Source organism: Camelina sativa, chromosome 9 (assembly GCF_030686135.1).
Source record: "Camelina sativa cultivar CO46 ecotype springtype chromosome 9, ASM3068613v1".
NCBI lineage: Eukaryota > Viridiplantae > Streptophyta > Magnoliopsida > Brassicales > Brassicaceae > Camelina > Camelina sativa.
Window position 1 is genome coordinate 24,945,513 of NC_141888.1, and position 22,830 is coordinate 24,968,342.

The window sequence follows — 22,830 nt, forward strand, 5'->3', positions numbered from 1 at the left end:
TGACAAAAGATTTTAAAATCACAAATTGAATAACAAGATGATTTGGAATAAAACTAAAATCATCTTAAAAAATCTTCTAAAATCTTTATTACAATACACCCCCGCTATAGTGTTTCCGAATTGAACATATATACCAAATCAAGGTTTGCTCATTTCATCTGTGTGTATATATATACGTACATACAAATTTGTATAGAACAAATATATACACATAAACTATTATATAAAATAAAAAGACTTGAGAGAAATGACGATGAGAAAATGCATTCTATTAATGTTTTTGGTGGCGGTAGTAATAGCAACCATGGGAAGAGAAGTAGAAGGAGTTTCATGTGAGACCAAGTGCGAGCTTAAGTGCGGTGGCCTTTATGTGCCTCCAAGTACATGTATCGACCCATGTATACGCGAGCACTGCCACAAACCACCAAGTCATTCATCTCAATCATTGCAGTAATAATCTCTTCACTACTTTTTACATTGAGTTTGAGTTATTATTATTTTTCTGTTTAAATTTCATATTATTATGCTTTTCCGTAAGAGATGTTTATTAAAAAAATATATCATAAAATTAACTTAAACAAAAAATATTAGTTTATGTTTTACGTTTATACTAAAAAATTCTATGATATATAGAAATTATATTTTGAAAAATAAAGATATCATTATGGGCTATTTCTTTGCAAAATTGTGCTCAATTTCATATGTGGCAATTCCACCAAGATCTCTAAATTAGTAAGTACAACTACAAACTTGAATACTTGTGTTTTGTTTTACTAGAAAAAAATACACTTCTGTTTGAAACAACTATCCACATATGACTGTATTTTCTTGTGTTGTGTGTATATAAAGTGACAATGGTTTCCCTTTAATTATATGGGGATATTGCAGGATGGAGGCTATATGAATGAGAAACATCAGAGAGTAGAAACATGAAGAATATTATTGATATATTTGTAAGCTGATCAAAAGCATCATTTAAATGAAAACTTTTTTTTTTTACAGCAAGAATTAAATAAAAACTTTAAATTTTGGCTTTACGGAATAATTCATACAAAGAGTGTTCCAAAAAGTATAAAGAACGGAAACATTGACTAAATAGTTGATGCATATAATTTTTTTCTGTCCCAAATGGTTAATTTAAATCAATAAAAATAAGTTCTACAGTTCTACTTAAGTAAACATTAAAATTAGCAATGAGCACTATTTCGCGCAATTTCTAATCCTCCTCCCACGCGTATGCAGACGACAAATTTTCAGCATTTGGATTTCAAATTTGTGATCATGTTTTGGGATTATAAAAGAAAACCAAATCTCTTAAATCAAACTCTAATGATGAAATTTATATTATGTCTCCTCATAATATATATATATATTTTTTAATTTTGTTAAAGCTATACTCATAATATTCTATTATAGTATATCATATATATTGACAATCGATATGCAAATTTAGGATCAACTAACAGATGATGCGAGGAGTTGAACTAGTACGAGACGCAAGCTTTCAACATTCCTAGTGTAATATTATACTATTACCTTTGTTAGACGATGGTGGCGAACTGGCGATATATAATGATTTGTTTCACCATATAATGGTAAGAATGATGTCTACAGAGCCACTTTTAATACTCAAAGATACGTGGAATCATATACGCACAAGAGAAACGATTGTGCCTTGGCATCATGGGGTCTTCTTCATGTACGCCACACCAAAGTTCTCTTTTTGTACTTGACTTGCTGTGCAAGACAGACTATCAACAAGGGACCGCATACTCAAATGGAATACTGGAGCTTCAGGTACATGTGCCCTCTGCAATAGTACTCTGGAATCTAGAAACAATCTTTTCTTCTCATGTAGCTTTGGCTCAGAGATTTGGGGAGCTACCGCAAGAAACATCCTCATATCAAAAAATCCTCTATTGGGCTGTATATGGGCTTCGACAAGAGTATCTTGGTCGGCAAGTATAGTTTAGGGTTTACTCAATATTGTGTCATGTATATAAACATTGTACGCCGTTCATGAATAAGACACACACACATATTCTCTTTATTCTACATGATATCAGAGCAAAATCCTGAAACTTAAAATCCTTTGTGTCTCAATTTTCGATCAGTTGATCTCTTCTCTTTTGTTTATTCTTTGTTTGATCGGTTGATCTCTCTATTTTGTCTTCTTGTTTCATCGGTTGATCTTATTTTTTTTTGAGTTTCTGGTTGTTTTCTTTTCTCCACACAAGTTATGGCTACACAAGGAACACAATCTCTCTCGACATCTGGAGCTCTCGCAACCCTCGGTTCGACTGGCGGCGATAACACGACGATGTCTTCGTACTCTACGTCTTCTACGGACAACCCCTATAACCCCTCCGGACCGCAACCCCGTCACTCGGCCGGACAAACCGCGGGACGCAGCCCGGGAGGGTGTCACGTAGGTCGACTGCCCGCAGTCTAGCCGAGGTTCTACCAACGAATTAGGATCCCCAGCCGGTCTGCCGGCAGTCACCCATCCGCTACGCACGCTCCTCAGGCTTTGCAACCCTATGGAACGCGCGCGGCGTTGTGCTGGTCCGGACTAGACCATACCATACTACTTGTCTGAATGTATATAAAATAACACGATTTAATACATATATACTTGCAAGGTTCACATTTAATGAAAACATTCAGAAATTAGTTGGATCCAATCGAATAAAACATCAAGTTCAAGAAACACGGATTTTGTAACACAGCACGAAAACACCCTATCCGGTTTCCTAATCCAACTCTACCCACTTACTTTCCCTGCAAGAAAAATAATGGAGGAGAGGAGTGAGTAATCTAGGATTACTCAGTGAGTTGGGCATCTAACTACATGCTATCCGCTAACATGCTAGCTCATCTCATCCATCTACCCCAAACAACCCCAACAAAGCATGCAAAGCGGAAGCGTAACAAAAAAGCAACAAGCAATCAATCAACCAAGCAAGCAATCACACAATCAATCTAGACAACAATCAAGACACTTGGCTCTTCTAGACCTCTCAATCTAACTTGGCCTTCACGCCACCACACCCGCAATCACTGCTAGGTGGAACTGCTAGCGGTGCATCACTCACTTGATCACCCTAGACTTCTCATGCAATAGGACCATCAAGCGGATCCCATCAACGCTTGAGTCATACCATGATCAACACACACTTCCTAAGGAAACATTTTCTAGGAACCAACCACACATCCTAGGGCCCCTCGATTCTCTGTCCCATCACACTCCGTGTTGAAACCACAAAGGTAACCAACCGGACTCACCAAAACTTCCGCGTTGAAACCACACAGGTAACCAACCGGAGAACCAACACTTCCGCGTTGAAACCACACAGGTAACCAACCGGACTCACACACGCCGCATCGTCATGCGGTTCGGGCTAGTAGCTAGCTAGACACCGAAAAATTGTCCCGACATGAGATCCCTTTGGATTAGCTCACCGGACAATTTACCACTCAACACACGATGGGAACAGAGATCGACTTCTAGCTACGACCTGAGACTCTGACTCATACTCTAGCTAGAACACGCACTCAACTCTATGTCTACCACACTAGAATTAAGCACACAATCATACAAAGCAAGAAAGAAACAAGCATGCAAGCAAGTAAACAAGCAAGCAGTCAAACACACAATCACCCAAAGCTCAAGATTCAAGGTAAATGCACATGCAACTTAAGATACTACACATGCATGCAACCCTATCATGCACCCACCCCAAAGTTTTAGGTTTAAATAAATTAATTCTTCCAATTAAATTTTTTTTGTAACACTTCACCAATTTAACACATGCATGCAGCTCTCTCTTCCTCGGAGATTCACACATGACTTCACCAAAAATGATTCACTATGTCTGATCTCACAACAAGACCATGGGAATATTTTTCTCAAATTTTGGGGCCCTCATGCGGCTCTTTCCACCCAGGAAATTCTCGCATGGCCAACCAAAAATTTTCCACTCATGAATCAATCTCTCATCCAGTCTACGAGGGATTACCACCACAACCACTCAAGCAAAAATTAAAATAATTAATTTTAATTATGCTTAACCCTTCTTTAATTCTCCAACTAGACATGCAAGGCATTTCACACTTGCAGCTAGTCTTAAAAATTATTTTCTCCAATTTTAAAAATTCTTAAACCTCAAAAATTAATCATGCAAGGCATTTCACACTTGCAGCTAATTTTTAAAAATGCCATTCTTCCCTAAGAATGCATCAACCCCTTCAAATCTAGCATGCAAGGTGTTTCACACTTGCAACTAGTTTGAAAAATGCAAATCTAACCCAAGAATGCATAAAAAAAAACCCCACAGCCCTCTTGACTACATGCAATCATCTAGATCTACATGCAACAAGAGAGATCAACCACACCACAAGGCCGATGCAAGAGCTAGAGAGCTAAAGCACCTCCTTAAGCAAGATCTCCACTTGCTCCTAACAAAATCAACCACTCAACACATCTACAACCATAGCCTCAATTCACCTTAGCTTGTAGATCTTGGCCGATTGAGCTTCACCACACCTCCCCCACCACGCCGATCTGACAGCACTTCCACTAGATCTTGAGCTTCACCTTCCTCTAGATCTCTCCTTCTTCCTCCTCCTTGGTCAAAAATCAAGAGATTTTCTCTTCCTAAAATTTGAGAGAAAATTTTGGCAAAGTTTATTTGTCTAGAGAGAGTTTTGGTCGAAAATAAGAGAGTGATGGGGTATATATAGCCCTCTCTCTCGTTCTCTTGGCTGGGCAGGTGGCAAAAATCAATTGAAAAATGTCCAAAATTCTGCATGTCACTAATGCACACTCTCACTCACTCGCGTGTGTATCTCACTCTCTGGCGGAGCACACTTAATCGCGCGACACGTGGCATTTCTCTTGCATGCAGAGAGACCTTTCCACTTCCTCGTCCGTCCGCGTCTCTCTTGCGTCCTAAGCTCCCGCATGTGACCGAAAACAAAACTGAACATATGTGGATTGATTCCGTGCCACTCCCCGGTCCTTCCGACCGCGGCTTCAATCTTTCTCGTCCGTTCCCGGACTTCTCATCCGTAACTCCGACTCTTCTCGTCCGTAACCTCGGTCTTTTGCGTCTGTCTCCGGATCTTGCATCCGTGATTCCGACCACTCCGGTCCTATGGTTATTTGACGTCCGTTTCTCCACGGTCATTTCCTCCTTAGACCATTTCTTGGACTTGATGACTTCTCTTGCAAGTCACTCATTCAATCTTTGAGGATTTCTTTTCTCCGTCTTCCAAGGGCTTCGCACGTCCTTGGCACGTCTTCTCGTCCGATACGTACTTCTTGATACGGGTTATTACAACCCCAGTGCTATGATCTCTGCGATTACTTTAACCGGAGACAACTACAATGAATGGGCCTCCGAGATGCTCAATGCTCTTCGTGCGAAGAAGAAGACTGGCTTTATTGATGGTTCCTTGAAGAGACCAGGGGCTGATAGCTCCGACTTGGAAACATGGACTTCTGTGAACTCCATGGTTATTGGTTGGTTGCGTACATCGATCTCACCTCGTGTGTGTTCTACCGTTTTGTTTCATACCAGTGCTCGAGATCTTTGGGAGACCTTGCAGAAACGATTCTCAGTTGGGAATAAAGTTCGGGTGAATCACCTTCGTTCTCAGATTGCTCTTTGTCGACAAGAGGGTCAGTCTGTTATTGATTATTACTGGAAGCTTGTAACTTTATGGGATGATTTGTATACTTACAAGCCTCTACCCGTGTGTTCTTGTGGTGTTTATGCAAATATTGCCACAGAGAGAGAAGAAGAAAAGGTGAATCAATTTGTCATGGGTCTTGATGAATCCAAGCTTGCGAATGTGATACATTCGATTGTTGATGCGGGTCCTTCCCCATCCTTGGATCAAGCTTACTCGCGTGTTATACGTGAAGAACATAGACGTTTGGCGGCTAAGACTCGGGAACAGCAGCAGGATGCCGTTGGGTTCGCTGCTCGTCGTGATGTTGGTTCTGGTTTGCTTACTGGTGACCAGTGTGTGGAGTCCTCTGTTTGCGATCGTCACTTGCTCTGTTCTCATTGTGGTCGGACCGGCCATGAGAAGTCGTTTTGCTGGCAATTGGTAGGATATTCTGAGTGGTTTACGGAACACAATGCTCGGAACAGTGGTCGAGGATCTGGTACTGGTCGAGGTCGTGGTAGAGGAGTTGGTCGTGGTCGTGGTCAAGCTGTCTCTGCTTACACAACAAGTCCCAACGTTTCCATCTCCGATTTTTCTCTTGAACAATGGAAAGCTCTTTCCTTGGTTGCTCTTGAAAAAATGAAAAGCAATCCAGATAAACTTTCTGGTAAGATTCCTGGAGATGTTATTATTGATACCGGTGCTTCCCACCACATGACGGGAAATATTTCTCTTCTTACTGATTTGGTTGATACACCATCCTTCTCGGTTGGGTTTGCTGATGGTAGTATTACGTTTTCAAAGCGTAAAGGCATTCTTCATCTTACAGATAATGTATTTTTGCTAGATGTTCTTTACATTCCAAAATATAATTGTTCCTTGATCTCGGTGTCGCAGATTCTTAAACAAATGAAGAATTGTTTTGCACTGTTTACCGACACTCTTTGTATTTTACAAGACCGTTTCACGAGGACTCTGATTGGAGCCGGGAAAGAGCGTGATGGGGTCTACTATTTAACGGATGTGGCAAAGGCTAATGTAACTCGTGCGGCAGCTTCAGTTGATCAAACTTTGTGGCATAGGCGGTTGGGACATCCTGCGTTTTCTGTACTTTCTTCTTTACCCATTTTGTCTAGTGTTTTGCAATCTGCTAGTTCTAGTCCTTGTGACGTTTGTTTCCGGGCTAAGCAAACTAGAGATGTTTTTTTATGAAAGTTCAAATATTTCAAAGGGATGCTTTGAGTTAATTCACGTTGATGTTTGGGGTCCATATCGTGTTTCATCTTCTTGTGGTGCTGTTTATTTTTTGACAATTGTTGATGATTTTTCTTGATCCGTTTGGACGCATCTCTTGTTGGAAAAGTTTGAAGTTAGACGTGTTATGGAAAAATTTTGTGCCTACTCCAAGCGACAATTCAATAAGCAAGTCAAAACAGTGCGTAGTGATAATGGCATTGAGTTTATGTATTTGACGAAGTTCTTTGCGAGTAAGGGGATCCTTCATCAAACCTCTTGCGTTAGCACACCTCAACAAAATGGTCGGGTTGAACGTAAGCACAGTCACATTCTTAATGTGGCTCGTTCCTTGTTATTTCAAGCTGGTTCGCCGGTCTCGTTTTGGGGGGAATCTATTCTCACTTATGCTTATGTTATCAGCCGCACACCCTCTAAGTTACATAAGGGTCAGTCTCCTTATGAAGTTTTGACCGGTTCTAAACCAGATTACAATCAGATGCGGGTGTTCGGTTCCTCTTGCTATGTGCACTTACGAGCTCGCGACAAGGATAAATTCGGGCCGCGAAGTCGACATTGTGTATTTGTTGGTTATCCCTTCGGTAAGAAAGGGTGGCGTGTGTATGACCTTATGACTCATGAGTTCTTGGTCTCTCGTGACGTTGTTTTCGACGAGATGGATTTTCCTTTTTTACTCAATACCGACCAGTCTTCACCTACATCGGAACAGGCAGTTTATGCTCCGGAACACAAGAAATTAGTGATGATTGTTTTCCACCATTACACAAAGCTAGTATGGTTTCTCCTACGCTTTCGCATGACGTTGTATCTTCCGAAATCTATGTCCCACAAGATACCACGGTGGTTACCGTTCCCGATCACACGGTCGTGCTCTCTCCAGGTCAGGACATGGTTGTTCCTGCTGTTTCTTTGGATGATGTTGATGCTGTTGGTTCTACTAGTGAGACTCTCTCTTTTGATGAGGAGGGTGAATTAGGAAAAGGCAAACGACAAAATTTCCCTAATACTCAATTGACTGGTTATGTCACTTATAGTGCTTGTGTTGCTGAAGACCCCCATCACGCTAACATCGCTCCAATCACTTTCGAGTCCTCGTCCACTGGTCCAGGTAACGAGAAATATCCTCTCACGCATTACATCGCTGATGATTTATTTTCTCCTACACATCGTGCATTTCTAGCAGCTGTGACTACAGGCATAGAACCGACTTGTTTTAAAGATGTTGTGAAAGATGATAGATGGAACGGTGCTATGACTCATGAGGTAGATGCACAAGAAGAAGCTAAGACTTGGAGTATTGTTGATTTACCATCCGGGAAGACAGCTCTTGGAAATAAATGGGTGTACAAGATTAAGTATAACGCTGATGGGTCTATTGAGAGGTACAAGATTAATAGACAGGTTGCCGGCAAAGATTTTGAGGAAACATTTGCTCATGTAGCAAAAATGTCTACTGTTCGTGGTTTAATGCAAATTATCTCGTCCAAAGGATGGGAGGTTCATCAGATGGACTTCAATAATGTGTTCCTTCACAGTGATCTTGAAGAAGAAGTTTATATGCGGTTGCCCATGGGTTTTCATCATAAGCATCCCAATAAGGTTTGTCGTTTACATAAATCTTTATATGGTTTAAAACAGGCTTCTAGGTGCTGCTTTGCAAGGCTAAGAATGGTGTTGCTTGAATATGGTTTTAAAGAGTCCTACGCGGATTATTCCTTATTTACCTAGACACGCGGTGCTGTCGAGTTGCGTGTCCTGGTTTATGTTGATGATCTCATCGTTTGTGGTAACAACTTACCTTCTTTGACAGAGTTTAAAGATTACTTAGGTCAGTGTTTTTCCATAAAGGATCTTGAGAAGCTTAAATATTTTCTTGGTTTTGAGGTTGCTCGTTGTCCGGAAGGCATATTTTTATCTCAACGGAAGTATGTGCAGGATCTTGTTGCTAAAGCCGGGCTCTTGGGAACGAAACCGTCTAAAATTCCTATGGTTCAGGATCATCAGCTCAGCCTAGATGCGAGTCTGTTGCTTCCGGACCCTGCTCGCTATCGGCGTCTTGTTGGTCGCCTTATTTACTTGAAGGTAACGCGACCTGAGCTCACCTACCCTATTCACATCTTGTCTCAATTTATGAAGACTCCACGAGAAGCTCATTGGGATGCTGCCTTGCAAGTGGTTCGTTATCTCAAAGGGTCAGTTGGCCATGGCATTTTACTCCGTTCTAATACGGAGCTGATTCTCACGGCATATTGTGATTCTGATTGGGGAACATGTCCCTTAACTCGTCGTTCTCTCAGTGTCTATTTCATGTTTCTTGGTGGCTGTCCTATCTCTTGGAAAACTCAGAAACAAAAGGCAGTTTCTCGGTCTTCGGCGGAGGCTGAATATCGCTCCATGGCGGATGCTTTGAAGGAAATTGTTTGGTTGCGTGGTGAAACGACTCGACCCTTTATTTATTATAATAATAATAACATATAATTAAGCATCCCATCCTACCTAATTAAACCAACAACCTACACATTACCAACCAACTACAATACAAACTAACATCCAATAACAAGCACATCGGAAACATATAACATTAGTCATCTCAAATATATAACCTCCATACAATAACATTCCTAACTATTCTATCCAGCAACCTAACATAACTCTATCCATGGTTCCAACATAAACAATATAAACCACAACACACAAACGATACCCTAGATCATCCTCCTCCTCATCGCCACGATTCCACGTCTCATACCTGCACACCACAAACAACAATTGAGATGCGTAAGTATTATCATAAATACTTAGTGAGGCAATCCTCCCATCTACTAGGCTATACACACAAGCAACTGAGATTCCAATGTTTAACAAACAGCAAATAAACACAACAAACCCGGAAAACATCGCACACACAAGTTGGTGTCGACCGACACCCACTTGGTGTCGATCGACACCGACCCCTCTGCTCAAAGCCGATCGTCAAATCTCCATTTCCAATCATCTCCAATCCGTTCCAAACTCACCCAAAAGCTTCAGGAACCTATTATAACCATAACAAAACCGCCACAAGCAAGAACAACACCACAAAACACAACAAATCAAGCAAACAAAGGATTCTCAGGCTTAGATAAGCCATGGTCATACACTCACCTCTTTGCAGGAAGTTTCTGACCAATAATGACGAATCCCTCACTCCCAGCAAGCTTCTAACACTTCCTTAGCTTCAGATCTCCCAAGAACACCAAGAAATCTCACCAAACAGCTTCAAAATCTCACACTACAAGAAAACATGGATTTGCCGACTACAAAAACAGTCACTAAACAGTCGCAAACTACTTAGTTACGACTGATTGGCGACTGAAATACGTAGTCGCTAAATAGTGCGTCGTTAAAATAATCAGTCGTCAAACAGTCGACATGGAGTTACTAATTGGCGACTGATAATTGTGGTCGTTCTTCCCTCGCCAAACAGTCGCTAAAGTTGCGACTGAATTTGCAACGCTTTAGCGACTGATATGGTTACTCATTTGTGACTGTTTTGGTTACTGTTTTGTGTATGTTTCGGTGACTGTTTTACGACTGTTTAATTATCATGTTTTTAAAAAAATTCTGGTAAAAACGAATTATTTGATTTTGTAATACCAAAACTGATTATGAAAACTATAACTAAAACATAACAAACATGAAATTAAACAAACACATAAGTTTAATTTTATATCCAACATCGTAGTTGTAGAAAACATCCAAACATAACAAGAGTACAAGTCACAAATATTACAAAAGTTTTCATAATCATAAAGGAAGGAGGGATAGTGAAGGAACCTAACTTTGAACATCAAAAAGGTTTGGGTCATTGGTTTGAGACTCGAGGTAGGCGACATTGTTTGGGTTAGTCTTGAGGAAGCTAACCAAGCGTGAGATCTCTGCTTGTTGCTCAGATGCAACCCGTAAAGCCTCAGCTGCAACCCGTGAAGCCTCTGCGTCATGCTCTGCTTGTAGAGCTGCTTGTTGCTCTATTTTGAGGTTTGCTTCTTCAAGCTGTTGTTGCAGGCTTGTGAAAGCAGAAGAGCTTCCAGGGAACTTCCGCTTCCCGTTGATGTAACTCCCTAGGCTTCCAACCCCAAAGTATGTTCCTCTATCGTTTATGAAAGTAGACTGCATAACAAAACAGAGAAAAAGTTAACATCATTACTTACCAATGAAAAACTTAAGTAATGATGCATATTAGAAAGAAGCAACATTACCTGAAGAAAGAGCTCATCATCCTCCTCGTGAGATAGCTCCGATCGACGTGATGTACTATCAGCTTGGTCGTCATTGTCCAGAGCAGCTAACTTAGCTTCCCTTTTTTGCTTATATGCCTCATGAACTGCTTGCGCCTTCTTATCCACAAAAGTCCCATCTTTTTTGGTATGAGTCCTGATGAAAACTTCAGGAATAGTTGGCCGTCTTCCCAATTCCACTTCCTGAAAAGTTAGACAATGAAAAGGTTAGATAATGAACCATCTGATGTAACTTATTAAACAATGAAAAGGATAACTCACCATCTCTTGTTCAATTTGTAAGTAAGACTTCGGCCCTGATACATGCTTGTGAGGGCAAAGACCATTACGGTCAGACATTCGAGCTGCTGAAGTGGTTGCACTCTTTGCCATGGCTTCTTCTGTGTTCCAATAGTCACACATTTCTTTCCAAAGAGTTTTCTCAATCCAACTCGGTTTTGCTTGATCTCACTGAGCTGCTGCCTTGGAAACCATGTCTTTCATACGGTTTTGACAAATGGTATAGAACTTTTGCTGAACCACACCGGTTAGTGAGGGATCCCAGGTGTGTGTTTTCTACAAAAGTAGACTAGTGTTAGTGATAAAAAAACTATAAATACAGAAATCAAATTGAAAGGAGGAGAAGTTTACCGCGAATTCCAAGAAGTATTTTTCTCTTCTTGCAGTAGGAACACAACCCCAACTGTAAAATGGACCATCAAACTTGTTTGTAAACACTTTTGTAATCTTCCGGGTAAGTGATGACTTGTCTTTACCAAACCTTCAAACACAAACACACAAACAAATCAAAAGTAAAATTCTAATCGAAACCTTCAAACATAAACAAACCTAAAAATTCTAATCAATCTAAAATAAATCTCCAAACACAAACAAACCTAAAAATTCTAATCAATTCAAGTAAAATTCTAATTAATCGAATCAACTAAAAATCCTAATCTTACCAAGTGGTTCCAGGCTCTAATGAGGGAGAGAGGACAGTGGTATAAAACTCACGGCCTTGTTGGACAAGCATGTCATGCAAAGAAGCGAGTACATCAGCTGGGAGATTTGATTGCCTTACACCGTCATCCTCAGAATCAGCTTCTTCCTCATATGAGTTTTGCGCTTGAGAACTGTGATGCGATGCAGAAGCTGCTCGAGGTTGACCAGGTTGAGAAGAGGGTGGTCGATTATTTGAGACGTGAGGAGACTGTCGAGGTAGAGGAGACTGTCGAGGTAGATTCGAGACTTGAGGAGACTGTCGGTGATGATTTGTGACTGACGGTTGAAGAGACTGTCGATGATGGTTCGTGACTGACGGTTGAGGAGACTCTCAAAGTTGACTCGAGAATTCTGGTGGATTTGTCGCGGAGGCGAGAGGTTGGGGAAAAAGATGCCTGATTGGAGCTTCGCTGGCAGGGGATGTTCCAGGAAAGCTCCTCGAGTTCTGGCACAGATTCGTCGGAGGTGGATAGTCTCGGTAAGAAGGTGTAGGTCTTGCTGGAGGCTGGAGGATTGGGACAGGAATTCCCTGAGAATCAGTGTCTGGATCTCCCTCGTTCGCCGGCATGAAGGCATATTGGCTGGGAAGAGTAGCAGGTCTTCGATTCGCCGTTTGTGAGGTTCTAGAGGTTCGATTCGAGGGGTTTCTTCTTCCTGCTCCTCTTTTCTTTACTCCAGCCATCAAAATCGAGAGATACTAGGACATGGATGAAGATCTAGGGTTTTCTCGATTGAGAGCAATGGAGTAGGGTTTGCTTCAGCGGATGAAGAAAAATGAGAGATTAGGGTAAACATGGGATGACGATGAGATCGATTTGGGTTTTCGCCGTTTTGTTACGGCCCAAATTTTGTTTAAGGCCCAAATTAAATATAACAGTCGCTAATGAGTCACAGTTTAGTCGCAATTTTTGGTGACTGTAAAATTGGTCTCCAAAATAAGTCGCAAAATCGCGACTAAACTGCGACATTATGCATCAGTCTCGAATTGGCGTCTACTAGGCGACTGTTTTATTTTAGTAGCCATGCAGTAGCAAAACAATCGCAATTCAGTCGCTAAATTTAGCGACTGCTTTTTAAGTCGCAACTTACAGTCGGCAATTCCATGTTTTCTTGTAGTGTCAAGAACAATGTTTTCTCTCCTTTTCTCTTGTTTAAACGGCGACAAACAACAAAACACGACCTAGGTCGTTTTCTCACTTAAATAATCCGGTTCTATGGTTTTTCTTAAGCCAAACCGGTCCAAATCGTTAATTAAATCAATCGGGTCAAACCAGAAATTACTGATGTTACACGCGGGTTGCTTAAAGATCTTGGCTTTCCTCAACAGGCTCTGACACGACTGTTTTGTGATAATAAAGCGGCATTACACATTGCTGCGAATCCTGTACTCCACGAACGCACCAAACACATAGACAGAGACTATCATTTTGTTCGTGATGCTATACAAGACGGAGTCATTTCTGCAGCGCATGTTCGGTCAGAAGATCAATTAGATGATATTTTGACCAAAGCTCTTGGTTTTCAACAGTTTAGTTTTCTAATGTCCAAGTTGGGCATGGTGTCTCTCCCTGCTCCATCTTGAGGGGGAATATTGGGCTGTATATGGGCTTCGACAAGAGTATCTTGGTTGGCAAGTATAGTTTAGGGATTACTCAATATTGTGTCATGTATATAAACATTGTACACCGTTCATGAATAAGACACACACATATTCTCTTTATTCTACATCCTCCCTTCTTAACGCAGTTTGCGGGTAATGGCATGATCGTCTTGAGTGCTTCACGGCACGTTACCTTTTTCAAAGTGCCATCTACACTATTTGGCGCGAGCAAAACTCCAGACGTCATCGACACTCATCCAACACAATATCTCGGATAATTTCAATGGTGGAAAGAGAAATACGAGACCGGTTCTTATCTCTTCTCCTCCTAGGTGATAGACGATATGAACAAGTGTTGTAACTTTAGTTCTCATCAAAATCTTTATTTTCAGACTACGCTTTTAGCTTTTGAACTTTCATCAAAAGCCTATCAACTATATGATGCACTTGTGGTAAAAATTATTTTTCTTTTAAATATAATTTAACATTAAATTCACCATAAATTAAATTTGGTAAGAATGATGAGTGTGGTTAATCTATCTACGAGTATAAAAACAAAATTTTATGCAACCGATCGACTGTCATTTAATCATGTAAAAACTCAACTGCGTATCATTATAATATTCATTATGCAACACATGTGTAACTTCTGCACTTTAGTAGTTTGGATTTTGGATTTTGTAGCATGTAAAACACCATAGTTTTTTGCTAAAATAATTTGAAAAGGGATCAGGGGTAAATATATCATGTTATCCTAGTTTTTTTTTTTTTTTTTTCATCAAAAAGGAATTTATATAGATGATAAAATGTAATCGTTACAAAGAGTTTCTGTTAACCAAACAGGGGGATGGAAACAAGAAGAATAAAAGAGATCAGTACTACAACCGAATTTTGCTAATACATGAGCTGTTCTATTACAGTTTCTTGGAGTGTAAACAAATTCAGTATTGTCAAATTTCAGAGACCAGTGTAATATATCTTGATAGACACCATCGATTGAAGCAATGTATATTGATTTATTCATCATCTTAATAAGCAACTCGCAATCACCCTCGAATATGACATGTCTTATTCCCCGTATCCATGTTTGTTGCATTGCATTCAGTAGCGCCTTCCCCTCAGCTTCCAAAGGCGATGAAGCATATCTCATATTCGCAGCTCCCCAACCATTAGATATTCCTCTGTAATCACGTAAAATCCACCCACCTCGAGTCTCATATGTTATGGGATCAAAACTCGCATCGAAATTGCACTTAAGCATAGTTTGAGGAGGCCTGTTCCAGTGTGTTGGTTTTGATATCAAGGGTGGAGGGTCATGAGGAAGTAAAACAACTCGACACCATTCTCGAACATCCGCTCTAGCTCGCCATACTATATGGTTTGGGTCTTCCGATTTTTCATCAAAAATGAAATTGTTTCTTGTCTTCCAGATATGCCAAAGAGTCCAAAAAGGTAGTAGCTTCATTTCCAATGGAACCTCATTATCATTTTGCAATGCAAAGACCGCTTCTAAGAAGAATTCACTAGAGATAGAAGGCAAATACAGGGCCTGTATCGGTATATTTGCTAATTCCCAAACGGATTCAGCATATGGACATAAAAATAGGATGTGTTCAATTGTCTCATCATCTCGTAAACATCTCGAGCATATAGGATCAATATTCATTCCCCTAGAGATAAGACGTGTAGTCGTGGGCAAAGAGCGTGAGAGCAATCTCCATAGAAAGTGTTTTACCTTTGGTAAGATGTTTAATTTCCAAATTCGTCTTTTTAAATGTACTGATCCATGAGGTTTTGGTGGCAAGTCACATGGTTTTTCCGGGTTATTCATTGAGAACCAGTAGCCGGATCGAACAGTGTAATCCCCTGTTTTATTATAATGCCAAATGAGCTTGTCTGGTCTTTGTTTCTGAGGGATATACATATTAAGAACCTTGTTTTGATCTGCAGGTGTAATATGATCCATTATCTTGTTGTTGTCCCAGTATTGATGTGCCGGATTTGAAGAAATGAGTTTTGAAATCTTGAAATTTTTGTCCGGAGTGATACTTCGAACAGGTTTTGGAGGATTAGTTACTGTGATGTTATCCAAATTTACACGAACTGACTCACCATTCCCAATAATATATCTCGATCCATTTTTGATTAACTCCAGACCAACCAAGATAGATGACCAACCATATGACTGATTTGTTCTCTTTTTTGCATCTAATACACAATCATCCTTATAATATCTAGCTTTAAAAACTCTAGCGAATAAGGATTTCGGGTACTGGATCAGTCTCCAAGCTTGTTTCGCAAGTAGAGCATCGTTAAAGTGCTCAAGATTTTTAAAACCCAATCCACCATCTGCCTTTGAATATTGTAAACGTTTCCATGCGATCCAAGGTAGACCCCTGTCATGATTACTCTTCTCCCACCAGAATCTTTGGATGACTGACTCTATTTCAGAGATGACACCAAGAGGAATTTTAAAACAAGACATGGAGTATACCGGCATGGCAAGAGCAACCGATTTGATGAGAATTTCTTTTCCTGCAGGTGAGAGATGACGTCCTTTCCATGAAGCTGTTCGTTGTTTGACATTGTCAATTATGTATTGAAACATTTCACTCTTTTTTTTATCGAACTGCTCAGGTAAACCAAGATATTTTCCCCCTCCACCATTGTTTGGTATTGCAAGGATAGTTTTAAGGCTAGTCTGTAGCTGACCATTCACGCGAGAACCAAAAGTAATAAGAGATTTACTTGTGTTGATTTGTTGTCCTGAGTAGTATTCATACACTTCAAAGGCTTCTTTGATGGCTTTGCAATTTCGGGCATTTGCTTGACAGAAAAACAGAGAATCATCCGCGAATTGAAGATGGGTGATAGGAGGGACTCCATTACCAATACGTATGCCTCTGATATCTCCGGATCTTACTCTTGTTCTAATTAGGTGACTCATAATGTCAGCACATAGAATAAAAAGATAAGGTGAGAGAGGATCACCTTGTCTTATACCCCTTTGGGGAACAATATTACCATATGGTGTACCATTAATCAAAACAGAGTAGCTTACAGACCGCACAGATGCCATAACCCAATCAATCCATTTTTTTGAAAAGCCAAAGAGATACATTGTAACCTCCAAGAAGTTCCATTCAACCCTATCATATGCTTTAGTGACATCAGTTTTAATCGCCATATAGTTTGTTGACACTCGCTTTCTTGATTTGAGAGAGTGCATCGCTTCATGTGCAATCATTACATTGTCTGTAATTTGTCTTCCAGGAATGAAGGCAGCTTGAGAATCTGATACTATATGATCCAAATGTTTTTTTAGCCTGGCTACCATGCATTTGGAGATGATTTTGTATAGAACATTACATAAAGCTATAGGCCTATAATCAGATAGGGTTTGGGGTTTTTCTATCTTAGGGATCATGCAAATATTTGTGTGATTCATACCCGATTTCATATGTGATGTCTCAAAAAACTCTCTAACCTCAGCAATTATATCCTGTCCTATTATGTGCCAATAATGTTTATAAAATCTTGCAGTTAGCCAATCCGCTCCAGGTGCTCGATCATCTCCAATGGAAGAGATTGCCTCATAAATTTCTTCTGCAGTAAACTCCCTCTCAAGCTCATCATTGATAGCAGGAGTTACAGTAGGGGGGAAATCGCCAAAATCGATTGGTGATACTGGAACTCTGCTGGATGTATACATAGCAGTAAAGAAATCTTGGGCATGAGCACCAATCTGATGATCACCCGTGTAATCAATGTTTCTTGAATCACGAATAGTAGATATGTAATTTCTAGCATATCTCGTTTTTGTACTAGCATGATAGAAGCTTGTATTTCGATCTCCAAGGTTTAGCCATCTATTTCGACTTTTATTGTGCCAATAATACTCTTCATCAGTGTATGCTTTATTAAGTTCACGTTGCAAGTATGGTATTTGTTGACGGATTCCCTTGCTTGTGCTCTCCATTGCTCGGTTTAGTAAGTATTGAAAATGATCAATACGTTTTGCTGAGTTTAGGTTAGCTCTGTGTTTTTCTTTTGCCATCTCTCTTCGACAGTTGTTGATTTGGTCACTTATCGTGTAGTGACTAAGGCTTTTACAAGAATTCCATCCGTGTGCAACAGTTTTATCAAAGTTTTCTATGTCAGTTAGTCGTTTGTCAAAACGGAAAGCTTTTGTTGTATAAGAAACACGAGGTTGGACTGTTGTGAGAATTGGTTTGTGGTCTGAACCATCAAATTCGAGGAATTCAGCCTCTGCAGTTGGAAACTGAGCAGTCCATTCTGAATTTTTCATCACTCGGTCGAGGCAACATTTAACTGTATAGTCTCTTCTCTCTCCCACCTAGGAGAAACGATCACCTTTTGATTTTAAGTCAGACAAATCACACACAGAGAGCATATGCCTGAAATCCCTAAAGGTGTATTCATCCCTTATAGGACCTCCAATTTTTTCAGAATTATCAATGATTTCGTTGAAATCACCAGCTAGAAGCCATGGACCATTACGAGTTGAGTGTATAGATTCCAATTGGTTCCAAAATAGATTTCTCAAACTCGCATTTGGATTACCATAGACACCAGAAAAGTAGAAACCCTTATTATTAAACATAATATGAACATCGATCATACGTTCATCCTGAGACAAGGTGGATAACGTGACATCGTTTGCCCAAAGTAAAGCTAGACCACCACTCCGACCAAGAGGGGGTTCAGTTATTACATTATTGAATCCTAAAACAGAAGCAAAATCAAATACAGTAGAGCAAGCATTCATAGTTTCACACAAGAAAACAACATTAGGTTTAATAATATGACATAAACGTTTTAAACGACTCTGTGTTTGAGATGAGCAGAGCCCTTGGCAGTTCCAGGAGAGTATCTTCATGGAGGCATTGGGGGAACCGGCCCCCCCGCGGCTCCGTCGAATCCAATACCGCTACAAGAACCCGCAGACTCCACTCTTCCCTTCTTACGGATCTGATTCATGACCATCAGATCCTCCTCAGCTTCCTTTTGTTGGTAGTAGCCTTCCATCGTTGTCATCTTCCTTTTGTTATTGATCGTGTCCCTGTCAACAGCAAACGGCATTCTGTTAGACGTACCTTCATCAAGGAGATGACCCTTTCCCTTGGCAAACTTTGTCAAAAGATATCTTAGTCGCTCTGCAGTCAATTCAGTGTCTTCAAAAACACTTGGGACAGAGGAGTCATCAGAGTCATTAATGAGAAACTCCTTTTCATGATTAACACGTTTCAGGCCAGGAATTTCACCATCCGGAGCAATTGTTTGCAAGGTGTGTGTCTCCGAGGCATAAGTTTCCTGATTGTACCCACAGTAAGGATCATATTCGTCATGATCTTCGTCACCATCATTGACATCATTTGGACGGTTGTCATCATCATCTGGTGCATCATCAAAGGTTAAAGGGCATTCCTTTGAGTCGTGAGTCAGGGCTCCGCATTTTGTGCAGAAGTTTCTCAGACGTTCATAACGGAACTTCAGAATCGTGTTCTCTCCTCCCGCGTATTGAAAATTTCTTTGGAAACGTAACGGTGTGTCAACATTCCAGTTGATACAAATGCGCACGAACTCCACTAAATTAGCATTCTCGTCGAAGTCAACAGCAGCAACATCACCAATTCTCTCACCAATGTAGTTGACCATCATAGTAGTCAGGAATTGAACCGGTATTCCACGCACTTGAATCCAAAAAGGGATGATTTTCATCGTTTCATCCGTGATGTTTGGATACCAACGATGAACCGTTAGCATCCAGTCATTGAAGGCCCAGGGTCCACGCTTCAGGACTAGATTAAGCGTTTCCTCAGATTGAAAGATAAACAAAATCTTCCCATTACCAAGAACACGACCACGGCAAGCGTTAGCGAAACCCCATATTTTTGGCATCTGCGCCATGATTGCGCGAACATTCTGCTTCTGGGGATTCACCGGAGAGACAATTAGAGAGAATCGATTGAGATTTGCAGCGTGACCACATAGTTCCGGCGGAAGAGGGACCGGGGCATCATTGATTCCCAAATCCAAATTTTGAAGATTCTTTCTGATGTTATCACTCATTGCAACGAAATTCTGAAATAGGGGAACTGCGAATTGTTGCAGTGTTGTCGGAAAACAGAAACCCAACATCGTATATATATATATATGCGATCGCCCATGGCGGTTTCTTATGGCGGTTATCGACCCAAAAAATCGGGGAAGAGAAACTGTTACCCGCTAACTGTAACAGACAGAAACCGCCAAATCCCACAGAAAAACAGAAAAGATTTGTCGGAAAGAAACTCCAAATCGGAGAAGGAGGGGGACGAATCGAGAGATGAGATTCGCCCAAAAAATCGCCTTTGAGGCAGAGAGAATCCATCATTACATCATGCTATCCTAGTTATGAGCAGTCAAAACGTTCAAAAGGATCAAAGAAAACGACAAAAAATTGTAAATTCCCTATATATATATATATATATATATATATATGTTGCCTATGATTTTTTTCTTTTTCTAAGAAAACCAAACTTTTTTCTGCTAAGATCAAGTATTGAGCATTAAGTAGGTTACAACTACGAAAAACGTTATTTCTCTTATGTTTCAAATTTCTTGTTACTTTGGAAAATGACTACTAATAATTTTCTATGAATTTAAATTTAAAATTTTCCACTGTACATTATTGAAAAATTTTCAATCAAAACATGAAAAGAAAAAAAGTTTTAGACTGGTAGATAAAATAATAAATATTGAATAAGAATATTGAAAAGCTTCGTATTTTTATTCATTTTCCAAGCCAACATTTTTGGACTGTTGGTGTAGACTATCTGATTCTATATGGAGGTTGTTTTTTTTTAATTAATTAGATAATTTAATTCATAATATATACGTTTCTCAAAATGGTATTATTACTTTTATATTAATACAGATAAAGAAAACATTATATATATTTGACCCCAAAATAATACTACATTCGTTTGGTCAACTTACTAAATACGATATCTATGACTGAGAATCAATAACTGATATATATATATATATATATAGATAATTTTAAATAATTATTAATTTATATTATTGATGGTACCATATATTTATAAAAGAGTTTCAAAAAAAATATTATTTTTAAAGATTATTAATTTACCGAGTATTAATTTATAGAGGTTCTACTTTAGTTTTTTTGCTAAAATAATTTGAAAAGGGATCAGGGGTAAATATATCATGTTATCCTAGTTATGAGCAGTCAAAACGTTCAAATGGATCAACGACAAAAAAAAATTGTAAATATTATTCCCTATATATATATATGTTGCCTATGATTTCTTTCTTTTTCTAAGAAAATCAAACTTTTTTCTACTAAGATCAAGTATTGAGCATTAAGTAGGTTACAACTACAAAGAACGTTATTTCTCTTATGTTTCAAATTTCTTGTTACTTTGGAAAATGACTACTAATAATTTTCTTATGAATTTAAATTTAAAGTTTTCCACTGTACATTATTAGAAAATTTTCAGTCAAAACTTGAAAAGAAAACAATTTTTAGACTGGTAGATAAAATAATAAATATTGAATAAGAATATTGAAAAGCTTCGTATTTTTATTCAATTTCCAAGCCAACATTTTTGGAATGTTGGTGTAGACTATCTGATTATATATGGAGGTTGTTTTTTTTCTAAACAAAATTATATAATTTAATACATGATATATACGTTTCTCAAAATGGTATTATTACTTTTATATTAATACAGATAAAGAAAACATTATATATATTTGACCCCAAAATAATACTACATTCGTTTGGTCAACTTACTAAATACGATATCTATGACTGAGAATCAATAACTGATTGGTGGTTTAAGACTATAAATAAAGGGGTCATTCACTCTATACTCTAATAAATTCATAACACAAATACATAATAACACCCAAAAAAAAAGTTAAAAGAAGAAGAAGTGATGAGGATGATGAAGGTAACGTTGATGGTTGTGATGATGATGGTGTTGGTCGGAACCATAATAGATGAGATCAAGGCTGAGGAGTACTCACATGAGGATTGTGTGAAACGGTGTGTACACAGGTGCTTTGATAACCCTGATAAGAATTGCGTTCGCCAATGCATCTTTTTTAACTGCGGTCCTCCTTCTCTTCCTACCAATGTTTATCGTTCTAAGTAATATACTCCTACTATTCTTTTTGTTTTCATATAGATTTGCTTATTTGGATATAATTATTTATAATCAAATTGACATGGTCTTTTTACTTTTTGTTTCCTATATAAGCAGGATGAAGGCTCCACAGAATCACGGAATCAGAGAATAGATTATTTTAGATATTTAGACCAAAAACATATATAGATATTAAAGATAAAAATCTTGCTTTATAAGCACTTTGATGTTTAGATGAGTTATTGGCTTGTTTGTTGCTACTGATTTTAATATACAAGTTTACAACGATTCAGTTATTGGTTCCACCGATTTATTGTTTGAGTTTTTTAGGAAAATTATATATATATCAAATCAAAATGTCACAAGATCTAAAGACATTGTTGAAATTTATTTAATTACTATGCTTTTAATCATTTACATATAACAAGGTAGAATTTTGCTTTTTCACCTTAATGTATCCATTTGTGATCTCTTCAAAAAATAAACAAAAATACAATCGCACTATTTATATAGTTTCGGTAATCCACTTTAACTACACAATAGTTATGGACCCGTACATATGTGCGTGATTGATTTCAAAAACTATATTTACTATAAGGTTTGCAATATATTATGTACACATAGAGTTATATTTATAGATATAATTATTTGTAAAATCATCTACAGTTCAAACTTATATTAGTTTGGTTTCATTCAGCTTGTGATTTTTGAAATAATAAAGGTTTCAGCATAAAATTAAAATTCAAAAAACAACATACCTGAATCTAACGTTTACCGAATTAGTGATTTTTCAGAATTGTATAAAACTTGTAAATTATGAAACGGATAAAAACCATCAAAATGATTAAAAATTCTCGAAACGAAT

General features: G+C 38.8%; 3 protein-coding genes and 1 pseudogene across 3 annotated transcripts; 2 read left to right on the forward strand and 2 right to left on the reverse strand.

Annotated features, from left to right (window-relative positions):
• The first annotated feature begins 229 nt into the window (after window positions 1-229).
• On the forward strand, window positions 230-1,037 carry LOC104711299 (uncharacterized). Its single transcript, XM_019230309.2, has 2 exons — window positions 230-450; window positions 889-1,037. The coding sequence occupies exons 1-2, from the start codon at window positions 248-250 to the stop codon at window positions 902-904; spliced, it is 219 nt and encodes a 72-aa protein (XP_019085854.1). The 5' UTR covers window positions 230-247; the 3' UTR covers window positions 905-1,037.
• Window positions 1,038-10,746: 9,709 nt separating this feature from the next.
• LOC147938699 (uncharacterized) lies at window positions 10,747-12,870 on the reverse strand (annotated as a pseudogene).
• A 1,708-nt stretch (window positions 12,871-14,578) lies between these two features.
• On the reverse strand, window positions 14,579-18,097 carry LOC147938700 (uncharacterized). The gene has a single exon (XM_087465729.1). It carries the CDS (start codon window positions 18,095-18,097, stop codon window positions 14,579-14,581), a length of 3,519 nt encoding a protein of 1,172 aa, XP_087321855.1.
• Window positions 18,098-21,720: 3,623 nt separating this feature from the next.
• On the forward strand, window positions 21,721-22,270 carry LOC147938701 (uncharacterized). Its single transcript, XM_087464029.1, has 2 exons — window positions 21,721-21,970; window positions 22,080-22,270. Exons 1-2 carry the CDS (start codon window positions 21,756-21,758, stop codon window positions 22,117-22,119), a joined length of 255 nt encoding a protein of 84 aa, XP_087320155.1. The 5' UTR covers window positions 21,721-21,755; the 3' UTR covers window positions 22,120-22,270.
• The last annotated feature ends 560 nt before the right edge of the window (window positions 22,271-22,830 follow it).